At 42.4% G+C, this 27,692-nt stretch overlaps 1 protein-coding gene across 3 annotated transcripts in view; it reads right to left on the bottom strand.

Annotated features, from left to right (window-relative positions):
- Nucleotides 1-211: 211 nt before the first annotated feature.
- Nucleotides 212-27,692, bottom strand: part of LOC120575393 (globoside alpha-1,3-N-acetylgalactosaminyltransferase 1-like) — a 27,688-nt gene continuing 207 nt past the window's right edge. Inside the window, exons 1-12 of one of the 3 annotated variants that reach the window (XM_039826181.1) lie at nucleotides 27,562-27,692; nucleotides 23,104-23,639; nucleotides 22,080-22,124; nucleotides 20,895-20,948; nucleotides 19,004-19,060; nucleotides 18,764-18,784; nucleotides 18,536-18,568; nucleotides 18,170-18,304; nucleotides 17,956-18,088; nucleotides 3,381-3,576; nucleotides 2,525-2,744; nucleotides 212-2,416 (exon numbers count right to left, since the gene is read on the bottom strand). The exon at nucleotides 27,562-27,692 is cut by the window's right edge and continues 113 nt beyond it. In XM_039826181.1, the coding sequence (XP_039682115.1) occupies nucleotides 2,275-2,416; nucleotides 2,525-2,744; nucleotides 3,381-3,576; nucleotides 17,956-18,088; nucleotides 18,170-18,304; nucleotides 18,536-18,568; nucleotides 18,764-18,784; nucleotides 19,004-19,060; nucleotides 20,895-20,948; nucleotides 22,080-22,124; nucleotides 23,104-23,168 (1,101 nt within the window). In that variant the 5' untranslated portion in view covers nucleotides 23,169-23,639; nucleotides 27,562-27,692 and the 3' untranslated portion in view covers nucleotides 212-2,274. The remainder of the gene's footprint in view (nucleotides 2,417-2,524; nucleotides 2,745-3,380; nucleotides 3,577-17,955; nucleotides 18,089-18,169; nucleotides 18,305-18,535; nucleotides 18,569-18,763; nucleotides 18,785-19,003; nucleotides 19,061-20,894; nucleotides 20,949-22,079; nucleotides 22,125-23,103; nucleotides 23,640-27,561) is intronic. The other 2 variants (XM_039826182.1, XM_039826183.1) reach the window with 2 other exon arrangements.

Raw genomic sequence — 27,692 nt, 5'->3', positions numbered from 1 at the left:
AAAAAACCTCAGATAGCAAATATAAATGGAAACGAAGATTAAATGATATTTTTTTCTGTTTTCTTTTAAAGATTATTTGAAGGTGTCTTTTGCTAAACATCATCCACACTGCTATGTTTCTCATTAAAAAGGAATATCTTTGAAAACACATTTGAATTCTTATTTAGTTTGGATGTTTGATCCGTTGCGTTCACATATCATCACATTTGACTTTATTTCTGAAACCAAGGATTATTTTATTTAATTATTGGAACACAAACACCTGAGAGAAAGACAGACAGCCCTTAAATTAAGAATTACTATCATGTTGGACAAATTATAGACAAAAACAACAAGAGTCCTGCAGAGTTCACCCAACATCTTCACAGTAATTAAAAGGGAACGTTTAAAAGTTAGGGGATAAACATCTTTGTTTTCTTTCTGTACAGTACATATGAAGATACAGTTAGCAGCTACTTAGCTTAGCATAAAGACTGGAAACAAGGGAAACAGCCTAACCTGAAACTTTATGTACCTGGAGAGGAGTGTCTAAATAAGCAGAGTTGAGTCTGAGTCCCCCCCCCGCCCCCAACCCATTTGTCCCAGCATCAGTGGCGGCACCCTCTAGTGGTCGTAGTAGTTCTGACCTATATTTAGGTTTGTAGTGGTGGCGCCCTCTAGTGGTCGTAGTAGTTCTGATGGGAGGTAAACAACGCCATGACGTGTTACGTACACGAGGCAAATAAGCGGATGCATTTGATTTTTACAGGAAAGACTTAAAATATTCACCTTCGTAAGGAGCCATTTCTTCAATGTGCCAAATAACTGCACTATGAGTTCCTGCATGAAATCACTTCTGTTGACATTCCAAGTAAATTTCAAACAAAACAGAGCAGGTTTGTCCCTCCCCCCATGTTTCCGTAACTGTCATGACTAACTGTCACTAACCCCCACCCCCTCCCCCTACCATATTGTCGGTGATTGTCTGGAACGTGGTTTGTTGTATTTTGGTGCACAGCCTGTGCCCCTAGTGTTTGTTTGAGGTTTACGACCCCTGTGTTGTCTCCAGAGACCGGGCTTTTTGACAGTGTGTTCAGGGGGCAGGCAGCTAGCGGATCAAGGAGAGATGCCTACCATTTGAGACAAAAATGAAATCACCTTTAAATCCTACGTACCATAATAACTAGCATGCTACCTATCCAGCTAACGCTAGCTATCCAAAATATCAAGTAAAATACGCTTCTCTAACATGTTCTCAAAAGTGGAGGAAAAGCTGGAAGCTTCAAACTGAACTCTGGCTTTTAAAACTAGGGCTGGGTATCGCCAATGGTTTCCTAAATCAATTCTGATTCACCATGGTTCCTTTTTAGTAGGTTTCTGATTGGATATCAGTCAGGTTAGGGGAACTTTAGGACATTTCTGACTGGATGTCAGTTAGGTTAGGGGAACTTCAGTTACAAAACCAGTTTATCTTGGATATAAAAGAGATTCTCAGAGAGAGGGTGCTCTGTGTTTGTTTCTTTCAAACTTCTGTTCATCCGGTTTACTTCACACTTAGCGGGCGCGTTGCTGGCCACCCAGTATCGCAGTTTTGGTGCAGTTTCAACACGTGACATGTTTAATATTAATGAACTGTGAAACTGAGGTGATTGCAGCTGTCGAGACAGCCATACTTAAATGCTGACCGTTAGCAATGAAGGATCAACACGCAATATCGCTGACGAAAGAGACCGTCTTGTCCAAGCAAGAAGTTGTGTTGTCATTTCTGTTTTATAAAAATGGAATCAAAAAAGGTATTGGTAGCAGAGTAACAGTATTGGTATTGGTACGGATATCTAAAGTTTTTGAGTGATACCCAGCCCTACATGTCACAAGTCTCTTTATAAACTCAGGAATGAGCGGCCGGACCGGCCATCAAACCAAGGAACAGAGAAGATGAGATTACAACACACACACACACACACACACACACACACACACACACAAGAGGGAGTGGGACTTCATTCTGCGGCTGCAGCTAAGGATTAGTGTCTGTGTCGAGCACTGAACCAAAGAGAGATAATTGTTCCCATCAGTCACTTAGACCCAGAAACATGTTGGAAAACAGAGTCCAGGTTGGGACCAAGGTTTACCCCTGGTGTCGACACTGCTGCCCACATTTGGAAACACTGCTGCCTCTTTTTGGTTTGAAAACTCTGGGGTTGCTTTGCAAAGATAAAGGAGAATGAAGTCACACAGCCAGTGTCAGTCGGTTCGGTCCGGTTTAGTCTGGTTCAGTTTGGTTTGGGCCACCTCTCAGACGTTGGGTCGGATATCAGCGTAGTTCTTGATAACTCCAGAGAATCTGATGGTTTTAACTTCAGGGTTTCTGGGTTTGAAGTCCTGCCAAAGATACTCCGGAGACAAAACCTTGCTGGGTTTGTTGATCCACATGTACCTGAACACACAGAAGACAGGAAGTACAGTCAGGAGACAGGACGTACAGTCAGTTAATTAAATGAAATAATAATATGAATCTATAAATTAATAATATAAGCTGTCCTACCTGTTGAGGTGACTCTCTTCCTGCCAGGCGGCCTCGATGGCGTTCTTGGCATCCTCCTCGAAGTTGGAGCGGCAGGTATTGGCGAGCAGGAAAACTTCCTGCAGGAGGCCTCCGAACGCCCCCCCGCAGTAGTAGAAGTCGCCCTCGCCGTGAGCCACATAGGCTCTGGACTCCGGCCGACGCTCGTACGGGAACTTGCCGCGATCATCCAGGTAGTAACCTGAATATACAAGACACAATCAAATGTTTATAAAATATGTAAAAATTATTTTAAAAAACAAAAATTTTATCTACATTTTTTTGTAACCCTCCTGTTGTCCTCGGGTCAAATTTGACCCATTTTCAAAAAGTTTCTATATCAGAAATTTAGGTTTCTTTCAACAAATTTTCATTAAAAAAAAATAACGTGGATGGTTCCCTACAACGATCCTCACAGGTAAAATAAATGATCCGTTCACTGCTTTCATTGAATTTGGTAGTTTTATTTAATTTAATAGCATTTGGAGAAAAAAAGATAAAAGAACGTTGAAAAAAGTGTCAAAATTTTTTGAAAAAGATTTAATAAATGTGGGAAGAAAAAACACAAAAACATCAAAAGGCGCAGAAAAAAAATCGACAAAGACGTCGGGAAAAGTGACAAATGTTGGAAAAAAAAGTGACAAAAACCTTGGGGTTTAAGCGACTAAAGCAAAACACAAAGCTGCATGGTCGACGGGAAGACAACACAAGCGTTAAATCAAACAATTATAAAGCACATATATAAGAACAAAAAAAATATGTACAATGTATACAATATGTGAAACATAAAAAAATATAAAAAAATGAAATATGAAAAGAAAAAAAAAAAAAGGCTCACCTGGGTGTATGACGGCGACCAGTCCGCCCAGCGACTCGGTCCCCCAGCGGCTGTGGAACTGCGAGTCCACGTCCAGACAGAAGATGTAGTTGCTATGTTTACGGAGCTGCTCTTCTATCAGCTTCTGGATGAGCTCCATCCTTCGGGCGGAGATCTCCTGCCAACGATTCGAGCTGGGCACTGAACACACCGTCAGCTGTAGCGGGGAGAAGAACAAGCAGCAGGAATCAAACCACCGAACATCAACACGCAGCGGGAATCAAACCACCGAACATCAACACAGAGCAGGAATCAAACCACCGAACATCAACACAGAGCAGGAATCAAACCACCGAACATCAACACACAGCAGGGATCAAACCACCGAACATCAACACACAGCAGGAATCAAACCAAACATCAAAATAATAACGCACATCAACACACAACAAAATACACAAAATAACAACATAACACGTAGCAGGATAAACCAAAATCAACACTAAAAAACAAAAAAACAAAAACAAATAAAGGATACCACCGAACATCAACACACAGAGGAATCAAACCACCGAACATCAACACATAGCAGGGATCAAACCACCGAACATCAACACACAGCAGGGATCAAACCACCGAACATCAACACGTAGCAGGAATCAAACCACCGAACATCAACACACAGCAGGGATCAAACCACCGAACAACACCACACAGCAGGAATCAAACCACCGAACATCAACACGTAGCAGGAATCAAACCACCGAACAACACCACACAGCAGGGATCAAACCACCTAACAACACCACACCAGGATAACCAACATCAACACACAGCAGGGATAAACCACCAACATCAACACGTAGAATCAAACATCAACACACAATAAACAAAACACAGCAGGTCAACACGAACATCAGGGATAAACACCAAAACACCAACGCAGGGATCAAACCACCGAACAACACCACACAGCAGGGATCAAACCACCGAACAATATAAGAGTCTCCCTGTATCATTTCTTGGCAGAATCAACCTTATTAAGATGACAGTCCTCCCAAAAATACTATATCCCACATCAATGCTGTTTATGAATCTAACTACAAGTGACATGGGATTCTTCCAGGATTTCTCCACGGAAGAATGAAACGTTGCTTCCGTCGATGTTTAATGTGCCTTTGTTTCTGGCTGCTTGCAGGATTTTCTGCTTGTCAGTGTAGTCGTGCAACCTTATCAGGACTGCTCTCGGACCCTCTTTACCGGCCAATCTTGTCGCTGATACCTGCTGACCTATTGCTGTACTGACATCTGTGCATACCACCTTCCAAAACATTTGTATTTTGTTGCATTCCCACAAACAATGCAGCCTGGTACCTACATGAGATTTACATTTGGGACAATTTGGTGAGGCTCTAGTTGTATAATTACTATAGCTATATGGTGATATGTAGACCTGATGCAAAATATTATATTGCAGCTCTTTATATTTGTTACACTTAATTAAGGAGAAATCTGTCTACTGGATGAGAATCATGTGGGGTTTCCAGTGAGTTGTTGTTCTTATACACAAAGTGTCTGACCTGTAAATATTTGTAGAAATCTTTGTTTGAAATATGGCACAGAGCTTTCAGTGATTCAGATGTTTTGAATCTTCCATTCTCGAAGAGGTCAAAGAGTCTAACAACACCTGCTTTTTGCCAAGGCGAAAAATTTGGGCCCATTCCTCTTAGACCCAGCGACCGTACATTTTCTTGGACAATGAATACAACTCTGCTTATGGATGACAAATTCACTAAATATCTAACGGACCAAACTGATTTGTTCTTAGAAATAAATGATAGTAGTGGAACTGATCCAAGAACTGTGTGGGATACTTACAAGGCTTATATGAGGGGTATGATTATATCATATACAAGCCAGAAAAAAAAAGAGCGAGCTGCCAAACAACTTGAGATAGAAAATAAAATAAAATAGCTAGAGGAAGCCTACTACATAACAAAGTCAGATCAGCCTTACATAATCTGGTCACAAGGAAGGCAGACATGGACATCCTATTCGCTAAACAATTCTTTTTTGAATCCGCTAACAAACCAAATCGGCTTTTAGCACAGCTAGCAAAGAATGCTCCCGCAAAGTCATACATATCAGCCATTGTTGATGAAAATAATCAAAGACAAATTGATAACCATCAAATTAATGAAAGCTTTAAAAGATTTTATGCAACTTTATATAGTTCAGAGATTGATATGAAGAGGCTCAAGGCAGGGGACTTTTTAGATCATTTACGTATTCCACATTTAACGGAGGAACAGTCAAACTTTTTGGAATCTCCCATTTCCATTTTGGAAATAGATGAAGCTATCTCCTCACTTCAATCAGGAAAATGTCCCGCAGAGCATGGCTTTCCAGTTGAGTTCTATACAATTATGAAAGGTAAACTTGATAAGCTGCTCCTAAGAGTTTTTAATAAATCATTTGAGGACTCCAAACTTCCTGAATCTATGTATAGAGCCAATATAACATTAATAGCAAAGAAAAATAGAAACCCAGAGTTATGCTCCTCATATAGACCCATTAGCCTCCTCAATATGGACAACAAAATACTCTCTAAGATACTGGTTTTCAGGTTAGAGAAGGTTGTAACCTCAATTGTGGCTGCAGACCAGACTGGATTTATTAAGGGTCGAAACTCTTACCATAACACAAGATGTCTATTTCATATTATTCATTACCTTAACACTTCGAAGACGCCGGGTGTTATTGTTTCTATGGACGCTGAAAAGGTGTTTGATAGAATTGAGTGGGAATATATGTTTGATGTTATGAAGACATTTTGTTTTGGCTCATGTTTTATGGGCTGGATCAGACTGCTATATAACAACCTAAAGCTTCAGTTCTGACTAATGGTCTGCTGTCCACTCCCTTTAAAGTGACAAGGGGCACGGCTCAAGGAAGCCCGCTGTCTCCTGTTTTGTTTGCTCTGGCGATAGAGATAGATAGTTGGCTATCAGGCAAAACCCAGATATTCAGGGTGTAACATTTGGCTCGAAACAACATAAAATTCTTTTGTATGCTGATGATATCCTTATGACACTAACAAACCCTTCTAAATCACTAGCAGCCTTGACTAAATGTATTAAAGAATGTGGCCCAATATCTGGATATAAAGTAAATTTTGATAAGTCAGAAATATTGACTTTGGACAATGACATAAATACTGAACCAGACTACATTCAGCCCTTCCGTTGGGCTCCGTCTGGGTTTAAGTATTTAGAAATTAAGGTCACCCCCCAAATTAACCAGCTATACCCAGAAAATATTAACCCCTTGGTTAAAAGTCTCAAAGAAATGCTGATAAGATGGAAGAGTCTCCCAGTATCATTTCTTGGCAGAATCAACCTTATTAAGATGACAGTCCTCCCAAAAATACTATATCCCATATCAATGCTGTTTATGAATCTAACTACAAGTGACATTAAAAGTATAAACAAAGCAATGTCAGACTTTATTTGGAATGGCAGGAAGCCTAAAATTAAATTAGTGGTATTACATCTTCCTAAAGAGCAAGGTGGATGGGGCTTACCAAATATAGAATACTATATACTATATACAAGCCAGGATTATCTCTTCGTGGGTGAATGAGTGTTCGGACTCCCCTTGGTTTGATATAGAGGCAGTGGTTTGAAAACCCTTCCTTCCTGTGAACTTGCTGGGTAAAAGCCAGAAAGAACTGCCACACAGCGCTAAAAACAACCTTCTGATAACAAATGTATTGTGGGCTTGGAGAAAACTTGCTAAAATATTTCATAATACTCAGCCTTTCAATCTTATCACAAACCTGACGCATACTCCTGAGCTTTCGCCACATGGAATGGGCCCAAATTTTACACCTTGGCAAAAAGCAGGTGTTGTTAGACTCTTTGACCTCTTCGAGAATTGAAGATTCAAAACATTTGAATCACTGAAAGCTCAGTTTCAAACAAAGATTTCTACAAATATTTACAGGTCAGACACTTTGTGTATAAGAAGAACAACTCACTGGAAACCCCACATGATTCTCATCCAGTAGACAGATTTCTCCTTAACTATAAGCAGCACAAGCATTTCCTATCTAAGTTCTATTATGAGATGTTAAGTTTTAACCTAAGTAAACTTACAGGTTTAAGAACATTATGGTGTACTTTGCTGAATTGTGCGATAGATAATGATGAGTGGGATGAGATAGTGCGATTGGCCTCCAAAATTTCGATTTGTAACGAATATAAAGAGCTGCAATATAATATTTTGCATCAGGTCTACATATCACCATATATCTAACTGGAGCCTCACCAAATTGTCCCAAATGTAAATCTCATGTAGGTACCAGGCTGCATTGTTTGTGGGAATGCAACAAAATACAAATGTTTTGGAAGGTGGTATGCACAGATGTCAGTACAGCAATAGTTCAGCAGGTATCAGCAGAACCACTTATTTGCTTGCTTGGGAAGGTTCCTGTCTCTCTTAAAAAAGAAGGAGATGTGATTCAGTTTTAACCGGACCTGTCTGGCCGCATTTTCTCCGTTGTTTGTAAAACTTTCCTCCACTCTGTTAGCTAACGTTTAGCTATTTGTTGTGCTAACGGCTAGTTAGCCTGCCTGCTAGCGGGAGGTAACGCGGATCCCTCAGGATTTTTGCCTCCTTGGAATTCTATTCTATATTTTGGCAGCAGTAACGGACTATCCACAGCTTGCTAACACAAGCAGGAGCACCTGCATTGTATTTCAACTTGTGAAGGGGATCGGTTTTAGGAGAGGGCCTCCGTCAACGTTGCTACTAGCTAAACTAACGAGCCACACGATGCCCCCCCTCAGCTGCTCACCTGGCTGTGACTCGTGCCTCCTGTTAAGCCAGAAGATAGTGGAACTTGAAGCCAGAATATCGACTCTCCACCAGATCAAGGCAAGTGAACAGTTCCTCGACACCATTATCATTGGAAGTTCCCCTCACACACACACTGTCGGATGTCTTGATTCCACTGTGCCCTGCACTACTCTCACCCCACCACGCACTAATACAATCTCTGTCCCTGTTGTCTCTCCTCGGCTTCTGCCGAGAACCCAGCCAGCTCTGCTGACCAGCTCCACTCCACTCCAGCCTGAGCCATGGCGTATAAGCAAACAACAGAGCAGGCGGTCAGGACAACGCTCAGGCCCAGCCCAACCCCTACGACTAGAAAATCGCTACACCATTCTGATGAACGATGAGGACTTCCCTTCTCTGCCACGTCCCCACGCAGCTCATCCTGGTCCATCCACACAGTCGACGCGGCCTCAATCCTCTCCCCCCTCGGACTCATCAACTTCCACGCTGGTCATCGGAAGCTCCATGGTCAGGGACCTCTACATTCCCCCTTCACCTAGCGGTCCCTCCAAGGTCTACTGCTTCCCTGGTGCCAAGGTCCGTGACATCCAGCACAAACTTCCAAACATCCTCTCCCGCCACGCTAAGGTCGACAACATCATTGTGCATGTGGGCACAAACGACATCAGAGAGGGACGGTCGACAGCACTCCGGAGAGACTTCACCACTCTCATCACCACCCTGATGGGCACAGGAAAACGGATCGTCATCTCTGGGCCTCTACCTACCTACAGGAAGGGTGCTGAGAGATGGTCCAGACTGTTCTGGCTTCACACCTGGCTGAAACGACTCTGCACTTCCCTGAGCATTCCCTATATCGACAACTTCAACTTGTTCTGGGAAATGCCCAGCCTGCTGAAGCATGATGGTCTCCACCCAAACCGACATGGAGCCAGGCTGCTATCTGACAACATAACGACCACACTGAAAGGCAAGTATTGACATTCTGTTGAAAATATCACAGATTCATGCCCCCCAGGTATTGATCCTGATAGCACTATACAAGTGGATGAATCTGAAAATGTTTTCTGCAGGGTAACATGTAGTACTAGTACTATTCCAGTAACATGTAGTACTAGTACTATTCCAGTTATAATCAACAACAGAGCATACAAAGTGGTGAATCCCCTAAGTAATAAGAAGTTGACTGCAAACATAGTCAATTTAGCATCCAGTTCACGTCAACCACAGCCTGTCCCAAAAAATGAGACGGTGTCTGTTCCTCGACTCAGATCAGTTAGATCAAAGGTAACCAAGAGAGGGGAAATACTTAACAACCTAATTGGAATTAAAACTACCACTGCAATGATAGAACAGGATAGGAAAATTAGATGTGGACTACTAAATATTAGATCTCTATCTTCTAAAGCAGTACTAGTAAACAAATTGATATCCGATAATCAAATTGATCTATTCTGTCTTACTGAAACCTGACTGGGCCATGAAGAATATGTTAGTCTAAATGAAGCAACTCCTCCCAGTCATATTAATACTCAAATTCCTAGAGGCTCAGGCCGAGGAGGGGGAGTTGCGGCCATATTTGATTCAAGCCTTTTAATTAATCCTAAACCTAAAATAAATTATAACTCTTCTGAAAGCCTTGTTCTTAATCTTCAACATCCAACATGGAAATCAGCACAGCCAATTATATTTGTTGTTGTCTACCGAGCTCCAGGTCCGTATTTTTAATTTTTATCTGAATTCTCAGAGTTTTTATCATCTGTAGTTGTTAAATCAGACAAAGTACTTATTGTAGGTGATTTTAATATCCATGTGGACGTTGACAGTGATAGCCTTAGTACTGCTTTAAACTCACTACTAGATACATTTGGTTTCAATCAGAGTGTTCATGTTCAAACGCACTGTTTTAACCACACCCTCGACCTTGTGCTGGCATATGGCATCAAAATTGAAGATGTAGTGGTATTCCCGCAAAATCCTTTATTATCAGACCACTTCTTAATAACTTTCGAATTCTTAATACCCGATTATACAAAATTACATAAAAGCTTCTACACTAGATGCCTATCTGACAGTGCTATAGCTAAATTTAAGGAAGATATTCCAACAGCACTAAACTCATTACCGTGCTTTAATACAACAGAGGGCCTTTATGTAAACTTTAGTCCCTCTCAAATTGACAGTTGTGTAGATGGTGCTACGGCCTGCCTACGGACTACTTTAGACTCTGTTGCTCCCCTCAAAAAGAAGACGATGAAGCAAAGGAAACTTGCACCTTGGTATAACTCCCAAACTCGTAAATTAAAGCAAATCTCGCGAAAACTTGAAAGTAAATGGCGTTCCACCAAACTGGAAGAATCTCGTTTGGATTGGCAAGACAGTCTGAAAACCTATAGGAAGGCCCTCAGACATGCCAGATCAGACTATTACTCATCATTAATAGAAGAAAACAAGAACAACCCAAGGTTTCTTTTCAGCACTGTAGCCAGGCTAACAGAGAATCACAGCTCTACTGAGCCATCTATTCCTCTAGCTCTGAGTAGTGACGATTTCATGAGCTTCTTTAATGATAAAATTATAACAATTAGAGATAAAATACACCACCTTTTGCCCTCAACTTCTAACGATTCACCTTTCAACGCAGGACTGCTAGAAAGAACGACTAGACCTGACATATACTTAGACTGCTTTTATCCTATAGACCTTCAACAATTAATGGTAAAGGTATCTTCAGCTAAGCCATCTACCTGTCTCTTAGACCCCATCCCAACAAGGCTACTCAAAGAAGCGTTACCCGTGGTTAACACTTCATTACTAGATATGATCAATATGTCTCTATTAACAGGTTATGTACCGCAGTCATTTAAAGTAGCTGAGATAAAACCTCTTCTGAAAAAACCCACACTTGATCCTGAGGTCTTAGCAAACTATAGACCTATATCTAACCTTCCCTTTCTCTCCAAGATCCTTAAAGAAGGTAGTTGCTAATCAGTTATGTGATTTTCTCCATAGCAACAGTTTATTTGAAAGCATCATAGCAGAGACGGCACTGGTGAAAATTACTAACGACGTTCTAACTGCTGCAGACAAAGGACTTGTCACCATACTTGTTTTACTAGATCTTAGTGCTGCATTCGACACTATTGACCATACCATCCTGTTACAGAGATTGGAACACTTAGTCGGCATTAAAGGAATCCCACTAAGCTGGTTTAAGTCTTAACCCTAACCCTAACGCCCTAACCCTAACCCGATCTCAATTTGTAAATGTTAATGATAAATCCTCCAAGTACGCAAAAGTTAACCATGGCGTTCCACAAGGCTCAGTGCTTGGACAAATTCTATTCTCCTTATATATGCTTCCTCTTGGTAATATTATTAGGAAACACTCAATTAACTTTCACTGTTATGCGGAAGACACCCAATTATACTTGTCAATCAAACCAGACGAAACCAGTCAGTTAGCTAAACTTCAAGCATGCATTAAAGATATAAAATCCTGGATGACCTACAATTTTCTGATGTTAAATTCTAACAAAACTGAAGTTATTGTGCTGGGCCCTAAACACCTCCGAACTTCATTATCTAACGATATAGCTACTCTGGATGGTATTGCCCTGGCCTCCAGCACTACTGTCAGAAATCTAGGAGATATTTTTGATCAGGATATATCCTTTAACGGCCATCTAAAACAAACATCGAGAACAGCCTTTTTTCATCTTCGTAACATTGCCAAAATTAGGAATATCCTGTCTCAAAACGATGCTGAAAAACTAGTCCATGCATTTGTTACTTCCAGGCTGGACTATTGTAATTCCCTACTGTCAGGTTGCTCTAATAAGTCCCTTAAGACTCTTCAGCTGATCCAGAATGCTGCAGCGCGTGTTCTCACAAGAACTAAGAAAAGAGATCATATTTTATATATATTTTATATTATTAGCTTCGCTGCATTGGCTTCCTGTAAAATTCAGGATTGACTTTAAAGTCCTTCTCCTGACCTACAAAGCCCTAAATGGTCAAGCACCATCCTATCTTGAACAGCTCTTAATACCTTATTGTCCCACTAGAGCACTGCGCTCCCAGAATGCAGAGTTACTTGTGGTTCCTAGAGTCTCTAAAAGTAGAATGGGAGCAGGGCTGGACTGGCCATCTGGCATACCGGGCATTTTCCCGGTGGGCCGACGGACTTTTGGGCCGAATCGCCGATATAAATAGGCCTTTTTTTATTTTTTTGGCCGGGCCGGCCCATAAAGAACTCACAGCGGCCCATTGGTTAATTTTCTTTATTGGCACTGGCCTGACCCAATGAAATCCAGGAACCCCCTTCCCCACTCGGGCGCAAATTCAGAATCCCACTATGGCCACGCCTCCGGCCCTGAGACGTGAGCTGTAATAGTTATGCTGGAAGTTTAGCATCCACGTTATAATGGACAAACGACCACCAAGTGCAAGGGAGGTGCAGAGAAATTAGAGGAGAAAAAGATTAAGAATCTACAGGCGGATTCCTCAAAAATTTCGGACATGTTTGGGTCTGTAGTAGCTGCTTCAACATCAGCATTACCTGAAGTAGAGGAGGAGAGGTGGCTGGCTATAGAAGCAGAAACAATGTCAGGGAAAGAGCGAGGAGGAAGGTAGGGAAAAGATGGAAGAGAGAGTAGATGACGATGTGGTAAGGAGTAGGCAAATTAACACAGACTCTCAGGAAGGGAGGGAGGCTGTGTGTGTGTGTGTGTGTGTGTGTGTGTGTGTGTGTGTGTGTGTGTGTGTGTTGCGTGCGCGCAGCGCAAGTGTGTCACGTCATAACGACAACAAGCAGTTTGGCTGTAACATTAAAGTTAGCGGCTGTCAGGTAACCTAACAGCTTAAGCTTACATTGAAAATGCTAGCGGTTAGCCTGTTGGCTAGCTGAAGAGTCTGTGTGATCTATAAAATCAGTGATGATACAAGCATCAGTGTTCCTTGAATAGCTTAATTAGCTTCTCTTGTATTGGTGCTCTTTTCCAGGGCATATACTACTCTCAGCTTTATTGTAGCTTTTAGGAAGGGTTATAGTTATGGTTATTGTATTTAGCAGACACTTGTGTCCAAAGCGACAAAATATGAATCTTACAATAGTTAAAATTAACAGTAAACTGATTTTAAAGTTGCTAAGCCAATATTAAGCAAAATAGTAATAATAAAAATAATGACAATACAATATCAAATATCAATAATAAAAAATTATAAAAATACCATAAATATACAAATCATAACTCTAAGAATGAATGAATTATTTAAGTGTAAGATCAACAGATAAGTCTTGAGTCCCCTCTTGAAGGATCCGAAATGAACGCTGAACACTAGGCAACTCATTTAATGGAACGCACGCATATTTTAAGAGGACTGTCTGCAGGGAATTTGTCTGACCAATCACAGTGGGTGTGGGCCGCCTGGCCCAAAAATGCCAGGGCCGATTTTTTGTCCCAGTCCAGCCCTGAATGGGAGCCAGAGCCTTCAGCTATCAGGCTCCTTTCCTGTGGAACCAGCTCCCAGTCTGGGTTCGGGGGGCAGACACCGTCACCACATTTAAGAGTAAACTGAAAACCCTCCTCTTTGATAAAGCTTATAGTTAAGGAGTGAGGAGTTGCAGCGTCCGCCTAACCCGGCCCACCTGCTTCTCTTCGTAGTCATCAGATTTATGGATCATATAATCAATAATATAGTGAGAGTAGAGGGAGGCAGGCCAGTACAGCCTCTCATCAATGTTTTCATTTGTCTCCTTTTGTATGCATCCTGTCCCAGAACTGCTTGTTACTAACCTAGCTCTGGGGAGTTTACTCCCCGGAGTCCTTATGTTTCTTCTTCGCAGAGCTATGCTTCACTTCAACACCCGGCCGCGTCCTGCTGCGTCTGCTGCACCCACCCGTGCTCTGCAGCGCCACGTTACATCCCGCAACGCCCTGCTGTGATGTTCATACTCACAGAGTAGTCAGGATCCGGGATAGGAGACTGCACTACTCAGTATGACACGATGTGCCCTGCTATGACATGAACTTCCAGGACTAACTCGAAGTCACTGTTCCATTATCTTTAATGTGACTATTATGCCACTGTTCATCACACCCCCAACCGGCCCGTCAGACACCGCCTACCAAGAGCCTGGGTTTCTTCCTAAAAGGGAGTTTTTCCTCGCCACTGTTGCAATAGCCACTGCTAATGCTTGCTCTTGAGGGAATTACTGTAATTGATGGGGCTTTGTAAATTATAGAGTGTGGTCTAGACCTACTCTATCTGTAAAGTGTCTCGAGATAACTCTGTTATGATTTGATACTATAAATAAAATTGAATTGAATTGAATTCAGTCACTTTTAATGCTAGCTAGGAAAGCCATAATGATCCGGTGGGTCAGTGATGACCCTCCTTCTGTTTCCATGTGGAAAGCTCTTATTTCAGAGGCTGTGACTTTGGAAAAACTTGGACACTACATCAAGAAAAGACCTCACATCTTTTTGCATAAATGGAAGAAACCACTGGCACTTCTGGCGATGGACTATAATCTGGATTTGAATGGACAGACAACATAATGGACAGTTGACGCATTTCTGTTTACTACACAAACCGGTCTTGTAGCGCTGATGTTTATTTGTTTGTGCTTTTTTCTGTCAAAAAAACCTCTATAAATAAAAATAAAAAAACCAAAAAAAAAACAGTGGCAATGCCTAAACGGTGCCTGAACCAAGACTTAAAAAAAAAAAAAAAGAAGAGCACAAAACGACTGTCGGCACCATTAAAGCGTAACTCACCAAAATGCAACCTAGAGTCTTTTTGTGAATGTCAAAATCACTATTTTACACTAAGAAGGTTCGACACAACATGAGACTTTGATCCAAGGAAACAGTTTTTTTGTGTGGAAAGCTTTTATTAAGCAACTGTAGGAAGGCATTCAGAAATGTCAATAGATGAGACATCAGCGCACACGGGGCAACAAGCATTCGTTAATAAGCTGTTAAAATGTTCAATGTGTTAACCTTTCCTGATTGGTTTGTTTCCAACCGTGGTCAGAAAACCAGGGGAGACTAGTTACTCCAGGGCCGACGTTATAACATGAGTATCGTCAGGGTTAAAATCCTGTTTCCGGTGAGACAATGAATGAACTTGGCTTTCAGTCTGGGGCTTATTTCAGACACCACACACACTGTGTAGCTACAAAACTTAAACTTATTCCACTAACTCGGCTCTGGTTGCATACACCACGTCTGCTTCCTCTTTCTCGGCCCACTTTACACACACACATAGGCCTGTCACGATAACAAATTTTGCTGGACGATAAATTGTCCCAGAAATTATTGCGATAAACGATAATATTGTCATCGAGAGACCATTTGCATCTAATATAATGATAATGGCATAATAATACTAGGGCTTTTATTAATAAAAAAATTTTTTTTCTTTTTTTTTGTTCTCTTTTCTTGGTGGTCTTTTTGGTGTGGTGGTGCGGGGGGGGGGCGGCGCGTGTGGGGTTGTCTTCCTTTCTTATTAAAATAAAAAAAAAAAAAAATAAAATAAAATAAATAAAATAAAAATTAATTTTGGGGGTACTTGTATTTTTTCCTCCCTTTTCGTGTGGGGGGGGGGCTGTGTTCTGCTCTCCGCCCCGCCGCCTCCTGGCCGGGGGGCCCCCCCCCCCCCCCCCCCCCCCCCCCCCCCCCCCCCCCCCCCCCCCCCCCCCCCCCCCCCCCCCCCCCCCCCCCCCCCCCCCCCCCCCCCCCCCCCCCCCCTCTCCCCCCCCCCTCCCCCCCCCCCCCGCCCGCCGCTTGTCCCCCCCTCCCCCGTCCCTCCTCCCCCCCCCCCTCCCCCCCCTCTCCCCCCCCCCTTCTTTCCCCCCCCCCCCCCCCTCCCTCCCTTCCCCCCCCCCCCCCCCCCCCTGGTGGGGGGTGGGGGGGGGGGGGGGGGGGGGGGGGGGGGGGCGCGGGGGGCCCCCCGGGCGCTCCCCCCTTTTCGCCCCCCCCTTTTTTTTTCTTTTCCCTTTCCTGTGGTTCTCTTTCTTCCCCCCCCCTCCTCTTCCCCTCTCTCTCTCTCTCTCTCTCCCCCCCCCCCCCCCCCCCCCCCCCCCCCGGGGGGGCGCGGCCGCCGCGGGGGGGGGCGCCGCCCCCCCCGCCCGCCCGGCGGGGGGGGTGGTGGGGGGGGGGGGGGGAGGCGAAAGAAAAAAAAAAAAAAAAAAAAAAAAAAATTTATAAAAAAAATAAAATAACAAAAAATAAAAAAAAATAATAAAAAAAAAAAAAAAAAAAAAAAAAAAAAAAAAAAAAAAAAAAAAAAAAAAAAAAAAAAAAAAAAAAAAAAAAAAAAAAAAAAAAAAAAAAAAAAAAAAAAAAAAAAAAAAAAAAAAATAATTTAAATGAAGGGGGGGCGAAAAAAAAAATTAACACGGCCCCCCCCTCCCCTTTTCCTCTTTTGCCCCCTGGTTTTATAAGGAAAGGTTTGACTCCAAGCCGTTATTCGAATATAATTCGAATATTAAAAGAAGTAATGATATTCCAACGAATATTAGGCAGCTCTTACGACTTACGTAGGCTACGGTGAAAGATCTGAACTTCCTGTCGAAAGCATACTGTTTGTGTTTAATCCAGGGTCTGACTTTTAATAATATTAACAATTTTAATAATTGTGTTTTTCTTCTGAAAACATTGTCTGCCTAATGACATTATAGACTGATACACTGCCCTCTGCTGGACAGAACATATACAACTTAAGTTTGATAAAAATATAGGTCTTACTGAAGGCATATAATGGTCAAAATATTATTAATAAATATTGGAATATTAATATTAATAAACAAACAAACTTCGAATATGATTTTTGGACAAAAGTCAAAGCCCTAATATAGAACTAATGTTGCATTCGGAGATCGACAATTTTTGACTGGCTAGATGGCAGCGAGCGGAAACAAATGCTAAAGTGAGTTGTTAAAACCTGTCTTTTTAGTAAACTCTATGTACACAAACTCAATGCTGGAGTTCATGTGTAGAGCCCCTGGTGATACTTAGAGTAAAGTCTCATGTTGTGTCGAGCCTTCTTAGAGTTTTAAAAATTGAAGCTATCATAGCAGTGCCCCTAGCACTCCCATTCAAAAGGCCATTTGACTGAAAAAAAACGAGAATACGGTCAATCTTAAAAGTGACGTTTCTGTCCTAAATATGCTTTTAAACGAAAGTCTGACTCGGGTACATTCACAAAAAGACCCTAGAGGTTACATTTTGGGGAGAGGTACACTTTAAAGAGAGGTTGTTTACTGCCACCTGCCCCCAAGTGTAACATTAGCTAGAGTCACATGCAGTGATGCTTCTGTTGCCTGTAACGTTTCTGACCACCAGAGGGCAGCGCAGGAAGTTAAGAGGCACCGAAACCTGCGTTGTCATTGGGTTTAGTAGACACCGGCCGTTTAGGAACCGGGACATATTGGCACAGTTTCTGAACCCAACCCTACTGTTGGTCCAACAAACAAGACATTTAAAAGATGTCACTTTGGACTCTGAAAACCAGGACATTTTTCTATGTTTTCAGAAATTTTTAGTTACTAACATTCAAATCTGTTAATCACAAAAATAATCTGCAGATTAATGAATAACAATAACTTTTTGCAGCTGAAGTTCAGATCAGCAGAAGAGATTATATTGTTTTGTCCTTGACTGAATTATTATGATATTGGCACCAGGTTTTGATACCAACTGTGGAAAGAAACCAGGACTCAGTTTACCTGTCTGCCGGGGGCCATGTTGACTTTGGGCACCTCCTTCGGACGGTCGGTGAACACGTAAACGTGCACGTTGAAGCCGACAAAGAAGTGCTTCTCTGCTGTCTCCAGGAAGTTCTTCAGGAACATGATGTACCTGTGCAGAAGGATCAAAGGTCAGACAGGAGCGCTGCGTTCAGGGTGGCGTGGAAACCCCGGTGCTGTGATGTCATCTTACTTTCCGACAGCAAACACGGTGACTGCGATGTTGATTTTCTTTTGCTTGTAGATGCTGTCGAGGAGAACTGGGTTAAAGGTTCCCTCCCAGACAATCGGAGCCAGCCAGGGCGTCACGGCCACCACGTCCGTACGGCTGCCAAACAAATCCGTTAACAGAGTCACACGGTTAACACGGAGTCACACCATTAACACAGAGCCCCCCCGTTAACACACACAGTCACACCGTAAGGTTTGGTCCGTCATGTGACTTTCCCTGTTTACAGTAATCATGTGACAACATATGCACATTGACCATGTGATCACTTGCCAAAAAAATATTAAAGGTTTTTAAACTTGAAACCGTTAGAAACAGTGAGACACTCACCCCTTTACGATGCTCGGCTGGCTGTACTGCAGACTGAAACACAAACAGTTTCCTCATCAGAACGCTGTCAGCGCTGGTAACACTGTTAGCACCATTAGCACCATTAGCACCGTTAGCTCTGCCATCACCACTGTGACACATTCGTTCTGTTCTAGTTGGCCGGTGTAAACCGTGCTCCCCCTGCTAACCACTAGCTAATCGTTAGCACAACCATTGTTTTGTACTCACTGTGCAGTGTCCGCCAGGCTCCTGTCACAAAGCATGTTTATTTGAATAGGGACAACTACTAAGACAATGTACAGCATCACAGCATTTATAGCTATTGCTAACCTACTCAGAGTTCAGTTCTAGTTCTCTTGCATGTTTTTATTTGGTTACAAAAGGTCTGTCTGTCTGTCTGTCTGTCTGTCTGTCTGCCTGCCCGTCCGTCCGTCCGTCTGTAAATGTGATGAAGATAAAGATACTCACTGGTCAGGAGTTTTCAGGTGGAACACGTAATCAGTAGGGATGACATCATCAGGAACTCTACACACACAGACAGACAGACGACAGACAGACAGACAGACAGACAGACAGACCATATCAGACTAAATCAGTCTCTAGTATCAGAGTAAATCAGTCTTCATTATCATTGTTGTTGTTCCTCCCAGCAGCCACCAGGTGTCAGCGGTCAGCTGACTGTAGTTATATATGAACATGTCATAAAGTGTTTATGGCAGACTATAATCAGATCCGAAGTTTGTGAATGGCTTTATGACCAACTATAACTCGTCCTGCTGTATCAACAGATAATAAAAGATCAAATATATCATGACTTGTCTGCAGATTTAAGAACCTATAAACCAATCAAATTTATGTGAGAAGTTATAGTTCTTTTCTGTGTATTACTCCCCAGCTTTCACTTTGAAAAGGAAACATCTTCTGCTGTTTTGTGACAGTAACACAACAATATGTTTACGGAGAAGTTCTTCAAGCTGCAGCTCAACACTTTAGACTGAAGGTGCCCAATGTGGGGCCCGCGGCCCAGATTTGGCCCACGCTACCTTTGTTTGGGCCCGCCATGACATTGCACATGCTCTTATTTTGAAGGTGCTGTAAGCTCCTACCCGCAGTGACTATGAAACGTACGTTTTGTGCATCTAAAAAGTACTTAATCTGAGTTTTACGGGGATGTGAAACACAGTAACCCTAACCCTTTCATCTGTCTTCATCCTTTTTATTCAGGTCTTATTTCTAATAGATTTCTTGTTGTGTACTTGTGTTTCTCTCCCTCTCCCAGTTGCTCCGTCTGTCCCTGATGACTGGAAGGATCAATGGGTTTGTATCTTTCCATGGATGGGAGAAACTGAGTTCAGAGATGAATATAGCTATCTGTATCTGTATCAGTGCTGGTAAACTTCCCTGTTACATTACATGCGTAAGTTTCATCTACGAAACGCTAGCGTCAGCGGCTTTGAGTCAGCTGGTGGAGACGGAGCGATGGAGGCCGCAGCACACTGAGAAAGGATTATTCAGTAAGTCGGCTGGAGCCTGGAACCGCCAGAGAGTGAGGGAGATCCAGCAGAACGTCCAGCAGCACCAGAACAATCCCCTAAATATAGACCAGCTGGAGCCTAATGCTGAAGACTTCATGTCTCAGAGCTAAATGACTGTGAAAGGTCTGTCATATGGGAGATATATGCAGATTAAAGAGCAGTGTTCATTTAGATATTTTATTATAGATCTAGAATGTTCATTTTATATAAAATAGGCTTAACACATATAACACATTTCATTTTTTGCCTGTGGTCTTCCATCCAGATACATTTTTGGCCTTTAATGTGAAGGAATTTGTTGAGACGGAGTATTAAATATAATAACAGAGTCAGGTGTGATGCAGGACAACGCCACGTTAACAAAAGACTTGTTGCTGGGCTCAGCGAGGCATTCAGGTCCGTCCTGTTCCTCAGAGTGTCACATTTCCTATTATCACTCACAGAAAGAGCCTACCAATTGGTCTGCAGAGCTGCACGCTCCACTAACTGTCTACTGTCACACACGCTAGAATCAGTCATTTCATTTCAGCTTCAACCTCCTTCTGAACTAACTCTTATTCCTTTAAACCCTACACTGTACAGGTTTTTATCAACCTAATAGTTTTCATTTTTGTTTGAAAATAATTCACTCAGCATTCACACTGACTGTGCTTCTGTGTGTGTGTGTGTGTGTGTGTGTGTGTGTGTGTGTGTGTGTGTGTGTGTGTGTGTGTGTGTGTGTGTGTGTGTGTGTGTGTGTGTGTGTGTGGAAAAGGTCAGGGTCAGTTAGTTTGGTGTTTTAAAGATCTATAACATGTTTGATAATCTCAGACACAGTTACTGACCTGTCCTTTGGTTCAGAAGTCGAACAGCTGGTAGGACATGGTGGAACGTTGAATCTGCCACACACACACGCACACGCACACACAGATTAAACAAGACGTTAACACACAAAGGGTAAGTGTAGACAACATCAAGTCATTGATAGGTCAGAGGTCAGGCTGAGAACAGTTCTAACTCATCCATGGTATCCCATGGTAACACAGCTGGACTGGGTTTCTGATTCTCCTCCACAAATATGTGCTCATGCATGTGTAATTACTTCCACCAACTAATCAAAGTATTCTCGCAAGCGTAGAATCTGACATTCAGAATCATTCAGAATACATACGAGCAAGTCACTCGAATGACTGTTAGAGCTTGCTCGGAAAGGGAAGGGGTAGAAAGTAATATTCAGTTGGTTGTCATATACAATTTCACCACTAGATGGGAGAAATTCTTACTATCTCGTGTGTGTGTGTGTGTGTGTGTGTGTGTGTGTGTGTGTGTGTGTGTGTGTGTGTGTGTGTGTGTGTGTGTGTGTGTGTGTGTGTGTGTGTGCCTGTGTGTCTGTGTCTATGTGTGCCTGTGTGTGTGTGTGTCTGTGTGTGTGTGTGTGTGTGTGTGTGTGTGTCTGTGTGTGAGAGTGGGTGCAGCTGTTTGTTCAGTACCAGTAAACCCTGACCTGCCTTCTCCAAACATGAACCTGTAAAGGACCCCGCCCTGCAGGCTGCAGGATGTTGCCCGACCGTAGCAGTCAAGCTTTTTGGCCTCTTTATTGAAATGGTAATCTCAACTCAGTCTGAATTATGTGGATTAAAAATGTGATAGAAGCCTATTAAAGTAAGAACTTATCTTAGTTTCTAGCAGTAAGTCTCCTCAGAAGTCAAATGCATTCATTCAAATGGTTAGTCAAAATGATTCAAACTGAGTTGAATTATTTTTATTTCATTGCCAGTTTGCATATTGAACTGATTACCATTTCAATAAAGAGGCCCAACACGTCCATAGCGGCTACGCTGGTTTCTGCAGATCATATGTCCCCCTGATATATAATAATAATGCTGGGAGCTGAACTCAGCCTCAAACACTGTAAAGCTTCTCCAGAATGTAACAGAGTCGGTTTCTGTTTCCACACAGCTCAGATTACACAATCAACCAGTTCCTAGGGAGTCACTGTGTGTGTGTGTGTGTGTGTGTGTGTGTGTTACCTGTACTGGGACAAGTAGTAGTAGTAGTAGTAGTAGTAGTAGAATCTGTGGGTTCAAACAGAAACACAACCAATAATTAACATTAATAATCCATAAGAAGTGATCAGATCATATTTACTGAATGAATTTAAGCTGCAGATGGTTTTCAGGTAAACTTGTGTGATGTCAGCTTGTTAAATGGGAATATTGTCATGCCAACAGCCTGCTGTGGCACTTCACATCGGACACTAAAAGGCCTCTTTACAGTCGCCGCAGCCGACCTGTCAAAATGACGTCGATCTTGCTGGCGCGCCAGGATTTTTAGTGCGTGACCGGAGGTGCGAGACAGGTCAGCTGTGGTGAGTATACCGCACGTTTTAAGATGCACGGAGACTAAACATGAAGGCAGATCCTGCCCTACAGCGTTCTGGAGGTTTCTCTAGCTTCACACTGCTGACACAACCCTAAAATACATTCTAATACATTCTAACCCATTCTAACGTGGCTCCATGTCAACGCTAACATACTCCAGAAACTTCCTGTGTGATCAGCTGGCATTTCACACTGAACAAATCAGTTCGACCAGTCTGGATTAGGCCTGTCGCAATATGCAATAAATCAATTAATCGCATGATAAATGGAAATGAGCTCGATCATTTTTAAATGGAAATTATAGCGGCCGGAATAATTTCCATTTTATTGATTATTTTTGGTTGTGTTTGGTTTTTCTTCCAGTGCATTGTTTTCTTCCAGTTCCAGTGTTAAATATTCTTTTCTGCAGTCAGTGGAAACACACACACTGACTTTAATGTAAACCTAATGACTCCGCCGCCGTTATGAGGCTGGTGGAAATTGGGGATGTGTGACCTAGGTCTATGTTGATTGGTCCAACTTCTAAGTCACGCCCACGGCCTTTTGTGTTCACAGCCATCTAATCACACCTGTTGACATTCTTGTGAAATTGTGGTGTTATCATCACAAAAGGTCACTCCCTTACCCCTCCTACCAGAGGTTTAAGTAAACCAGAAGTCATATATAAACTCACCCCACCAGCAGCAGGACCAGCAGGATAACAGTCACAGGTTTAATGTTCATCGCATACATCTGCATTGCAGTCTCTGATGTCTCGGAAAGTCTCTGAGAGTGTCTCTGTGGGTCTGTGTTAGTCTCTGAGTGTCTCTGAGAGTCTCTGTGGGTCTCCGAGAGTCTCTGAGAGTCTCTGTGAGTTTCTGAGAGTCTCTGATGTCTCTGTGGGTCTCTGTGAGTCTCTGTGGGTCTCTGTTGGTCTCTGATGTCTCTGAGAGTCTCTGTGAGTCTCTGTGAGTCTCTGTGAGTCTCTGAGGGTCTCTGTGGGTCACAGAGATTCACTGAGAGTCACTGAGAGTCTGAGAGTCTCTGTGCGTTCCTGAGAGTCTCTGATGTCTCTGTGGGTCTCTGTTAGTCTCTGATGTCTCTGAGAGTCACAGAGTGTCTCTGTGCGATTCTGATAGTCTCTGAGAGTCTCTGATGTCTCTGTGAGTCTCTGTTAGTCCTGGTGGTTCTAGTCAAGTTCAGCCATTGCAGGTTCAGGAGTTCCAGGATCTACAGAAAGAGAGACAGAGAAAATGATATTTAGGGTCATGTCAGATTCCTAATAAACATGCATGAATGTTCATTATTATTTGCATAGAATTTATCTGATATAGATATATGCAAACATGAAAAACCAGGCTGGCCGGTAAACTGTAAGTCCACCCGACTCCCTTGGGACAGGATCAGATCTACATATCTGTGTTTATCTATACTGACCTTCTAGAGAAATGCTGACTGAGAAATCAGCAGGGACACATAGGATCTGCACATACTGATGTTTGCCGCAGATTTTTAACAAATTCTCCCCTAAGTGTCCAGTCAGTGGCCCCTGAATGTCCCCTCCCACACAGAACTACAGACACCAAATCGAAGACATTTGATCGACAGCTTCTGGTCCAATGTCCACACAACATACTCTACTCTGCACAGAATAAAGAATGAAGACAACACCACAGTGTAACTCATAAACTGTCCAAGTCCAACTAAACAAACTCTGTGATTCAGTCACAAATCTTGGTGTCTGTCTGGAAACCTCACAGCTGTGAAGTAGAGGGTGACACAGGAATCAATTGTCACTCCCATCCCGAGCCCATGAAAATACTCCCGTCATATCCCAATCACGTAACATGTATTACCTGCAGGCCTAGGTAACATGTATTACCTGCAGGTCTAGGTAACATACATTACCTGCAGGCCTAGGTAACATGCATTACCTGCAGGTCTAGGTAACATGCATTACCTGCAGGTCTAGGTAACATGCATTACCTCTAGGTAACATGCATTACTTACAGGTCTAGGTAACGTTCATTACCTGCAGGTCTAGGTAACATGCATTACCTGCAGGTCTAGGTAACATGTATTACCTGCAGGTCTAGGTAACATGTATTACCTGCAGGTCTAGGTAACATGTATTACCTGCAGGTCTAGGTAACATGTATTACCTGCAGGTCTAGGTAACATGCATTACCTACAGGTCTAGGTAACGTTCATTACCTGCAGGTCTAGGTAACATGCGTTACCTGCAGGTCTAGGTAACATGTATTACCTGCAGGTCTAGGTAACGTTCATTACCTGCAGGTCTAGGTAACATGAATTACCTGCAGGTCTATGTAACATGCATTACCTGCAGACCTAGTAGGGCTGGGCAATATATCGATATTATATTGATATCGTGATATGAGACTAGATATCGTCTTAGATTTTGGATATCGTAAAATGGCCTAAGTGTTGTCTTTTCCTGGTTTTAAAGGCTGCATTACAGTAAAGTGATGTCCATCCGTGACTACTCTAGCTGTTCTATTTTTTTTGTACCCAGACATTATAGCTACATTACAGAAGATTACATATCTTAAATCTCATTGTGAAGATATTTTGTTAAATCAACCCTATAATATCGCCACAATATCAACATTGAGGAATATCACGATATCTGATTTTCTCCATATCGCCCAGCCCTTTGACCTAGGTAACATGCATTACCTGCAGGCCTAGGCAACATGCATTACCTGCAGGCCTAGGTAACATGCATTACCTGCAGGCCTAGGTAACATGCATTACCTGCAGGCCTAGGTAACATGCATTACCTGCAGGTCTAGGTAACATGCATTACCTGCAGGTCTAGGTAACATGCATTACCTGCAGGTCTAGGTAACATGTATTACCTGCAGGTCTAGGCAACATGTATTACCTGCAGGCCTAGGCAACATGCATTACCTGCAGGCCTAGGTAACATGCATTACCTGCAGGTCTAGGTAACATGTATTACCTGCAGGTCTAGGTAACATGTATTACCTGCAGGCCTAGGTAACATGTATTACCTGCAGGTCTAGGTAACATGTATTACCTGCAGGTCTAGGTAACATGTATTACCTGCAGGTCTAGGTAACATGTATTACCTGCAGGTCTAGGTAACATGCATTACCTGCAGGTCTAGGTAACATGTATTACCTGCAGGTCTAGGTAACATGTATTACCTGCAGGCCTAGGTAACATGCATTACCTGCAGGCCTAGGTAACATGCATTACCTGCAGGTCTAGGTAACATGCATTACCTGCAGGTCTAGGTAACATGCATTACCTGCAGGTCTAGGTAACATGCATTACCTGCAGGTCTAGGTAACATGCATTACCTGCAGGCCTAGGTAACATGCATTACCTGCAGGTCTAGGTAACATGCATTACCTGCAGGCCTAGGTAACATGCATTACCTGCAGGTCTAGGTAACATGTATTACCTACAGGTCTAGGTAACATATATTACCTGCAGATCTAGGTAACATGTATTACCTACAGGTCTAGGTAACATAGATTACCTGCAGATCTAGGTAACATCTATTACCTGCAGGTCTAGGCTATTTAATTACGTCATTCCTAATGGAGATCTTCTCACACTCAAAACACACATTTATCGATTTAGGGTAGGTTAGAAGAATTGCTGCCGTCCGCATACTAAGTAGCTTAGGAATGGCTCGCAATCTTTGGGCTGTAAGGCAGGGCAGCTTGATTTCTACAGCACCTTACAGCAACAAGGCAATTCAAAGTGCTTTACATGAAACAGTAAAGAGCAGTTAAAAACAGTCATGATGAAAACAAAAAAGAATAATATACAAATACAAGAATAAATGAATAAAGAATACGTGATAAGTTACAGTGAGTAAGAAATTAATAATTATTCAACTCAAGGTTTTAGGGACGGGTTTGGGAGGAGAGAGGGAGGGGTTTTATTTTTTATTTTAGTTTAGTAGCCTAAACAATGCATTTTTTATTTTAAGTTGAATTCATTGTACTTGTAGACTGGAGACTAGAGCTGGTATATTTTTTTAATATTTGGACTGTCATGACAGCGATGGTGCTGACAGTTTACCTTTTATGTTGCATCTTCAAAAGTGCACAATAAAATGTAAAACTAAATTTGAAACAGCACATTGTAATTTCTATTATCAAAGTGTTTATTAGTAATACAGTGGAAATTAGTAGAAATGTGAATATTTGGTTAGCATGTTGATTTACGGTGTATGCCCCTAAATTTTCTGGTTGCGCCCCTAAAATTTTCAGTTGGGGGACACTGTGCTCCTAGTGAAAAAAGTTAGTCTGGAGCCCTGATTGCAGCGTCATTTTTTTATTTAATCTCCGGCTCCGTCCTGCCCCCGTTGATTTCTATGCTCTATTCCGTCCCTATCACGTTACCACCACTGAGATTGACTCCCGTTCCGCAAAACTTGTCACCCTCTACTGTGTAGTGAAGGGCAGCTTGTACCAGCTTTCAATTTCAAGCCGTTTTTATCTGGCTGGACCTGGAAATAATTGTTCTCTCAGCTTGTATTGCCGTATCCAGACTCCAAATGGTTGAAAATGCAGCCGCTAGACTTCTAACTGGCAACACGTCACTCCTACCTTGCTCCACAATACATAATGGACCGGTTGCTGAAATGTGCTATACAAATAAAGCTGCCTAAATCCACCATACACTTTAATGTATAGAACTTGTGGGTCTTGTTTGTGTTGTTGTGTTTTACATGGTTTATAGTCTGCTGATGATATGGAGGACCTGTGTGTCTAAAGTAAAGTTGAATAGAAAAAACTGTACCAGACTTCATAGTGAAAACCCTGTGGGGCTATTTAATGTTCCAGCTGATAGATAACAATAATCAACTTCAATGTATAGAACTTATTTGTCTTGTTTATGTTGTTGTGTTTTACATACTTTACACTTATATGGACCTGAAATAAAGTTAAATAGATCAACTACAAAGGCGACTTCTCAGCGAAAACGCTGTTTTTAAGATTCGGCTGATTAATAACACAGCTTCATAGAAAATGCAGTAGGCTATTTAAAGTTGAACCTGATTATAACACACTGCTGTCTGTGCCAGACTTCTCAGAGAAAACGCTGTTTTTAAGATTCGGCTGCCTCGGGTCTGTAAATGACTAACCTTGCTGATCTGAAGTCTACAGCCCACCTCCACCTGCGACCCGGGTCCGGTGTGTGACGTCACCCCGCTACACGGTCAATAATAGCTTATTATATATATATATAATAGGTTATTTTTGATCGTCTTCAGGA

Source organism: Perca fluviatilis, chromosome 15 (assembly GCF_010015445.1).
Source record: "Perca fluviatilis chromosome 15, GENO_Pfluv_1.0, whole genome shotgun sequence".
NCBI classification, from domain to species: Eukaryota; Metazoa; Chordata; class Actinopteri; order Perciformes; family Percidae; genus Perca; species Perca fluviatilis.
This window is presented reverse-complemented; position numbering and strand designations above follow the sequence as displayed.